Raw genomic sequence first — 7,746 nt, forward strand, 5'->3', positions numbered from 1 at the left:
GTTTTTTTATCTATGTAAATAATAATTTAAACTTCACATTATTTCAATACTTCATTTGCTTTGCATTCATTGACTTGAAATATATTAATTTCACTTCTAAAATATTCTAAGTTTTACAGATATACACAATTGTCTCTGCTTAATCAACATTCTTTTTAACTTGTTCTCATAGAATTCATAAACATTCATTTCGTTATATTTTTAATCTCTGATTGCTTATACTGTAATGCCTACCACAGTTTATAAGAGAGAATGCTGTTAATGGTTTGCTTAAATAGTACACAATCACTAATAGACATGGCAGTGAAATCGCAATAACAAATCTGCTGATGCTACTACCTATGTCTAGCCAACTTCCTTGATTAGTGATTCCAAACATCAGTGGTATAGCTAGGAAGTCGCCAAGAAGAAGAACAGATGAAAAAATTGTTGTTTCTCGAGCCATAGCTTGAATCAGACATCCAACTAGGATTAGCGGAATCATTATTTTTATTAAAATCAGAGTAGTCATAGTAAATGGCGAAAAAATTGTTAAAAAATGCCTTGTCCAAGTTGGGTCAAATGAACTTAAACTGGCCATATTTCCGGTTCCAAAAAAACAAATTAATGTGTACATCATCTGAATAAGAACATTAAGGATAATACATAACATTAGAAAAGTTTTGTAGAATCAAATATTCAATTATAATAGTTCTTTGTGCATTATGTTTAGTGACCAAATCGTTAAAAGGATACCAGAATCGATGCGACACTAAAATTACTTAAATTCATTCTCTTCGAATTTGATGAGCATCTTTCTGCATTAACATGAATTGGCCACTGCTGTAAGTGGGCTGATAAAATTAAAAAAAACATTGGTTCATGAGATGCAGATAGGAGAGCTAAAGGGCTCAGTAAAGCCATGGTTATTCCAATAATTCTTCTATCCCATTCTCTTGGATGAAGACAGATCACTAATGGTGTCGTAAATAGTAAAAACCAGGACAAACATGATTTTCCATCAATAATATTTAATGTCAGCACAGATGTCAAACATAAGCGTATGATTTCAATTACTTTAATGCATTTGTTTAATCTTTTTTGTTTCATAACAACTACCATCCCAATAAATATTGCGACTAATCTGAAAATGTATTTCTATTATTAAGGTATGTTAATTTAATTAGTATTTAGTCCATTAAATAGCATTGCTTACACTAAATATACTCTTGGAACTGGTCCGACAACTGGGAATAAAGGAAAAACTGAAAGTGCCACTCCAGTTATTGTTAAACGGTGATTTGTACTTTTTTCAAAAATTGTTCTTAGTAGAAAAACTACTATTATCATACTAATACTAAATGTCCATCTATAATATAGTCCAACTATCATCATAATAGTTATACCTAGGATGCTAACAAATTCCCTTAAGGGTTTTTTAGAAGTCATATCAAAAGATATTTCATTACTTATAATTTTTTTGATTGCAATCCATACTGAAAAGTTGCATATAAGACCATATCCCAATAATCTCCCATCTTTACAACCTGCAACTATGAAAAATAAAAAATCATAATTATTTCTATCATATCCTATCTTTTATCCTGAGTAGTATTATCTATTAAACATTAATATAATATTTACCAGCATATTCTAAAACTAATGGAACTGTTATCCCTATTAAACCTATAATAATTACATAATTCCATATGGGTTCAATAAATTCTTTTGGAACGCTGGATAAATCTAAAAATAAAATAATGATCCAACTAATCCACATAATTAACATACAACATAAAAATCGTTGTGATAGATAATTGCGGTAATAGGTAAGTGCTTGTTTAGCTAATTTTGTGCTCAAATTTGTATCCTTTATAGCTTGAACTATTTTTCCTTCTTGTAAAAATTGTTCAGTAGTAAAGAGTTTTTGACTGAGTTCTTTATCTTTATTATAAATATTTGCCAAGCTTCTTCCAACCATTAATTCTCTATTAGCTTTAACCTGTTCTGCAAGTTGTTTTGCATTTGTAAAAAATGCATTGGCTATATATTTCTGATAATTATCATCTAATATCTCAATAGGTAATATTCCCTGCAAAAAAAACTGTTAAAAATTGTTCTTGAATAATTTTTCATATCCTTACTTCATTATTACGAGGATATGGTATTCCAACAAGAGTTGAAATAAGTGGAGTAATATCAGCCTGCTCAATATTATAGAACTGAGCTTTTTTTTTAATACCAGCACCCCAGGCAACAAAGGGAGTTTCAGTCTCATCTGTTGAACCACTACCATGAGAACCCCAGTCTGTCATTCCATGATCTGATGTAAATATATATGACGTGGTGCCATATCCAAAGTACTCTTCTGTTTCTTGAACTACATTCTTTATGTTACGATCTAAGGCCATCATTATTTCCACATAATCTCTGATGATAAAATAAGTAAGCTTTACAACTGATGATTAATAAATTATAGTTATAGTTTATATGATTGAATGAATACTTGGATTGTGGTTTTGCAGAATGACCAGTTGTATCACAGCCAAGCAAATGGAAAAATAGTATAATCTTATCTTGAGCCTTATAATTATAAGCTTCATTCGTCAACCACTTCCAGTATTCATTAAATACCCAATCATCCAGTCTTTTGAAAGAATCGAAATTATTGTTAAAATCCTGCCAACTTGCAGGATAACTAGCCCCATGTATATTATTTTGAGAACCTAATTATAAAATCATATTAATAATTTTGTATTTTTCTTTGTATAAGTCATATACCTTTTGTAAAAAGTGAAATAATATCAGGACTTCCCCAAAGCCATGATGCGTAACTTTGATTAAAAACTGAATCAAAATCAACAGGGTTTTCTTTCCACCCTTTGAATACTGCACTTGGATCTTCATACAATCCAGCAACAATTGCAATATTACCAGGCCTTGACTCTGTAGGCATCCGAGTATGAGATATACCCCACACACCTTGATGTTCAATAACAGAACTATAATAGAAAAGAATGTTTTACTGATAAAAGTATGAATGCAAATTTTTGTAACTTACTTTAAATACGGAGGTATGTGATTTTTGAAAGTTCTAAATCGAAGACCATCAGCAACAAAAATCAATACTCTTTTAGCTGGGGGACCCTTTGGCATCGGAACTGAGGGTAATTCTGATATTATTGGCGAATGAAAATTTGCATCAAGTACTCCATATAATAGAATAATATGCATGACAAAGCCCCAAAGTATAATAAAGATATGGGATCTTGAATATAACAATTTTTTTACTCTCATAATAACATTCATTTTCATTAAAAAAAATAAGAAAGATTAAAGATTAATTTTAAGGTGAAAGCTAAAATCAAAAACTTTCATTTAATACATTAAATTTTTTTTAAAACTCGCAACTTAGATATTATTATTATGCCAACTTTGCAAATATCAAAATAACAATGTTAACGCCAAAATTAAAATTTAGAATCATAGCGGTTCTGTTGAACTAAAACCGCTGACTCGCAGACGACAAAAATAAAATTTGAATACGTTCTGACGGCAGACCACCACATTACTCATGCGCTCATATACGAATTAATAGTGCAACGTTATATACACTAATGACTTGACATAGACATGCAAAGTTTGTTAATTGCACCGTATTAAGTGACATGCTAGACGGTAAAGATATAAAATCATATAGTTATTTTTTGTTGCAAACTTAATTTTCAAACAACTTAAACAAATCAGATACTTGTAAGCCTCATCTCAAGTATAAGCACGTAAAATAGTCGATTCGTTATCAAATTTTGAGCTATCATCTGTTGATTGAATAAATGAATAAACAATTTCTTCGCTTGACACCTAACATCTCTTCTATACATACTGGAATAATTAATAGAGTTAGTTGTTTCGGAGTTATTCAATGTAATTTAACTTCTAGCGTAAAAAAAATGGTTAAGTACTTGACTCAATCAGAAGCAATAAACGTGGATCAAGATTTATTTAAAAAGTACAAATTCAGTGTTGATCAGTTAATGGAATTGGCTGGCCAAAGTTGTGCTATTGCTATTGCTCATAGTTATCCACTCTCCAGTCATGATAATGCTAATAATATTTTGATATGCTGTGGTCCAGGCAATAATGGTGGCGATGGTTTAGTTTGTGCAAGACATTTGAAACTTTTTGGATATGCTCCAGAACTGTATTATCCAAAGAGAACTAAAAATGATTTGTACCAAAATTTACTTCACCAGTGTTTAGAAAATGATATTGTTCTTATAGAAAACATCACAGATTTACAAAAAAAGAATAACTATTTGTTAATTGTTGATGCCTTATTTGGATTCAGTTTCAAACCACCTGTTAGATCAGATTTCATATCAATAATGGACTATTTAAAAGAAACTACTGTCCCTATTTGTAGTATTGATATTCCTTCAGGATGGGATGTTGAAAAGGGTAAACCAGAAATTGGTAGCATTAATCCAGAAATGTTGATTTCATTAACAGCTCCCAAACTTTGTGCAAGAAACTTTTCAGGAAAATACCATTATTTAGGTGGAAGATTTGTACCAAACAAGCTTGAAAAAGAATATCAACTTAACTTACCAAAATATTATGGAACAGATTTAGTGGTGCAAATTTAATGACATATAATAAATATTATAATAAAAATTATTATCATCTTTAGTGCTTTAAGCTTACTATTGTTTAAAAGTATACATTAGTTTTAAAATATTAGTTATATTTTCAAAAAAAATTAATTTTCAAACTATTATTGGGTGCATGTAAAAAATAAATTAAATTATTACAATAAATTAGTAAGATCCTGTTGAAACGAAATACTTTATTTCTTAAAGTTATCTTCTTCGAAAGACTTTAAAATTATAATTTCATATGAATAATCAAGTAAAACAAAATTATCAATGACATTGCTACAACATGTTATTGTTGAACTTTTTTTAAAAAAGCTTTAAAAAGTTTACATAAAGTTAAATTTTATTTATTAAGTATTAAATATAAACAATATTTAATGTTCTTCATAATTAAAGCTCCAGTTTTTGATGAATTTGGAACAGGTAATCAATGAACGATTTTTTTATATTATTAATTGTTTTATTATACACTATACTTAAATACAATCATACAATAATTAAAATAAAATATCAAAACTATCAGATCTTATGTAAATTAAATATTAAATTTTATCACCAGAAAATATTTTACAATAAAAATGTTACCTATATAAAGTGCAAATTATTACTTGTTCACCTTGAATGTAAAAATAATGTAAGGAGATTCTTAAAAAAGTTCTTTTCATAAACTACCAAGTTCAATTAATGTTAGTTATTATGAAAACGTTGCTCTGTTGAACTTGAAAACGCGCATATTTGCGCAAGCTCTTACGGCCGAAAAAAAGGCACGAACTGGCGGAAAAGTCGGCCCAACTGTAAATATTTTATTCGTTTATGGATGGATCTTTCACAATATAATATTCTTCTTTTTATCTTCTTATTTATGTAATTATGGCCTTTACTATTCGTAACGTTTACTGTAACAAACAAGTTGCGAGGATCGCTGAAATACCTCGAGAAAAAAGGACGAGCAAAAGTTTACATTTTTATGTGAAATTTTGCTTTTAGAATTTGATCCATTATTGGTTTCGAATACAAAAATATAACAATGACATGATTTTTATACTCTTATGCATAGAAATTAAGATAGTACATTTTTATATTTTCATGGTTGAATTGCTATAACTCCACGCCCTTTTTTCTCACTCCCTCTGTACATATATATTGTTTTATTATTATTTTATATTTTATTTAATTTTTTGATCGCTTTGTGTACTTATTGCATTAAGATCCGCATTATAGTCACCATTATTATGTCAGTTTCTAGTATTCGTTTTTGACGAAACCAAATGCAATCTTGCATACATAATATTTTTATTTATTAATATATATACATGTTCAATATATCATATACTGTTATGTATAATTATCTATTATGTTTTGTATCTACGAGAATGCTACACATAATCTTTTAAGAATGTGTTAGTACGTGTGTAACTCTATTATATATATGTATATATATATATATATATATATTTATATATTCTATTTATCGCAAAACGGCAATTTATTGTCTGCTATATTGAAATTTGTATGCATATTATGCGTGGATATCTGAAAGTGTTCTGTCCACCTTCGCATACGTGTATGAATATTTTTTCAATTTAGTTCCCGGTATTTTTTTTAAACATTCAATATTTCAAAAATTATTATCCATTTTGAGTCTGACAAAAACCTCGTCATGAAAGATCACACTGCTTAATTATGAGAGCAAAAGTTTAAAAATGCATTGCAATCAAAATTATTCTATATGCTTACAATTTATGAAATATATTGCACAATGGCTTGTACATATACAAAAATAGTTTAATATATTATTGTCTTTAAACGATAGTAAATTGAATTGTTGTAAAGCGAATTAATAACTGCAATTCATGTACGCAAAAGCGTACACTCAGTTTTCTTAATTAAATGCTGATTAACGTTTTATAAATTCATTTTCAATTTTGACGTAGAAGCGTAAAGGAGATTTTATTGGATTCCGTAAGTCTTTATTGTCGAATATCATTTTTGTAAATGCTTAAAAAATATTTATAAATTCATACATTATTACTTTCAAATAGAACGCTGTACACATACATATGATAAGCTTTGAGGAAGATTCGATGAATACATGCAATGTAATTAATACAACGAGGCTTTGGACAGTAACTATCAGCTCAATTTAGTATTCATTTCTCTTTTTTTGTTAGTTTGACAACACATTTTGGCAGCTAGCCAAGCTCGGTCGTTCACGGAAGGCATCGTATGGCGCTTTTTTTCAAGTCGTTGCATCAACAGTCAAATAACAATTCATGTTTTTTTTTTCAAACAAAATAATTACATAGGCTTGCTTATATACTTTTTTGAACTTACATTATATTTTTTCTATATATTTAATTTCTACGAGTTTTTTGATGATTTATGCATTGATTTCATTTGTCTTATCATCTTTAGCTTATTTATTCATATAGGTGAGATTTATCAAGAGATTTATCAAAGTAATCGAAGAAAAATAATATTTTTTGCTCGTGTTTTTTTCAAATTAAATACTTATACTTAATTGTTAATTTTACGTGAAAGTTTTCAAATTCATCGCACACTGAATCTATTTTTTGTTACTACTATGCTCAGTTGAAAATTTATAATAAATATGAGCAATGAAAAATTGCTAAGGACAATAGTTAATGAAGTGAAAAGTTTATAGTAATTTTAAGAATATAAATGAAAAGGGTATTTGAAATATTTTACAAGAGAAATTTACCAACTTAACTAACAAGAAAGTTAATTCTACTTGTCGAATTTTACGCTCAAAACAATGTTGTTTATTGTCAAAAAGTTCATATATCGTATTGCATGCCCCAATAATTCAATTTTATTTATCTAATTTTTATTGATTTATGTATGAAGTTTTCATCAGTTTCTATTAAATCATTCTAAATTATGCAATTAGTGACAAGTATTAATTTATGATTCACGACTTTAATGAAATGAAATTTGATCAAGTATTGTGTTGTCCAGTATACCATGTTTTGTTAATTCTTCGACCATTATATTGTTTACGTTTATTATTTTTCTAGTGATACAAAAATATATTTTTTAATTATTAACAATTCTATTATAAATGAGTATTTAAGCATCCCAATACTAGCCT

General features: G+C 28.2%; 2 protein-coding genes across 2 annotated transcripts; one reads left to right on the forward strand and one right to left on the reverse strand.

The window, feature by feature from the left end:
• Positions 1-55: 55 nt before the first annotated feature.
• Positions 56-3,317, reverse strand: LOC106648727 (GPI ethanolamine phosphate transferase 1-like). Its single transcript, XM_014365809.2, has 8 exons — positions 3,041-3,317; positions 2,761-2,981; positions 2,486-2,705; positions 2,124-2,409; positions 1,624-2,071; positions 1,196-1,532; positions 736-1,123; positions 56-619 (listed from the first exon to the last, which is right to left on the reverse strand). The coding sequence occupies exons 1-8, from the start codon at positions 3,292-3,294 to the stop codon at positions 194-196; spliced, it is 2,580 nt and encodes an 859-aa protein (XP_014221295.1). The 5' UTR covers positions 3,295-3,317; the 3' UTR covers positions 56-193.
• A 256-nt stretch (positions 3,318-3,573) lies between these two features.
• Positions 3,574-4,815, forward strand: LOC106648791 (NAD(P)H-hydrate epimerase). The gene has a single exon (XM_023461099.1). The coding sequence runs from the start codon at positions 3,813-3,815 to the stop codon at positions 4,623-4,625; it is 813 nt and encodes a 270-aa protein (XP_023316867.1). The 5' UTR covers positions 3,574-3,812; the 3' UTR covers positions 4,626-4,815.
• Positions 4,816-7,746: the final 2,931 nt, after the last annotated feature.

The sequence above is a fragment of the Trichogramma pretiosum genome, unplaced genomic scaffold (genome assembly GCF_000599845.2).
Source record: "Trichogramma pretiosum strain Unisexual culture from Peru unplaced genomic scaffold, Tpre_2.0 scaffold34, whole genome shotgun sequence".
NCBI lineage: Eukaryota > Metazoa > Arthropoda > Insecta > Hymenoptera > Trichogrammatidae > Trichogramma > Trichogramma pretiosum.

Excerpts from the sequence above, each read along its gene's own strand:
- LOC106648727 (XM_014365809.2), bottom strand. The coding sequence starts at position 3,294 with ATGAAAATGAATGTTATTATGAGAGTAAAAAAATTGTTATATTCAAGA. Across the intron at positions 2,982-3,040 it reads CACATACCTCCGTATTTAAA|TTCTGTTATTGAACATCAAG; the intron begins GTAAGTTACAAA and ends TTTCTATTATAG. Across the intron at positions 2,410-2,485 it reads TCTGCAAAACCACAATCCAA|AGATTATGTGGAAATAATGA; the intron begins GTATTCATTCAA and ends TTTTATCATCAG.
- LOC106648791 (XM_023461099.1), top strand. The coding sequence starts at position 3,813 with ATGAATAAACAATTTCTTCGCTTGACACCTAACATCTCTTCTATACAT.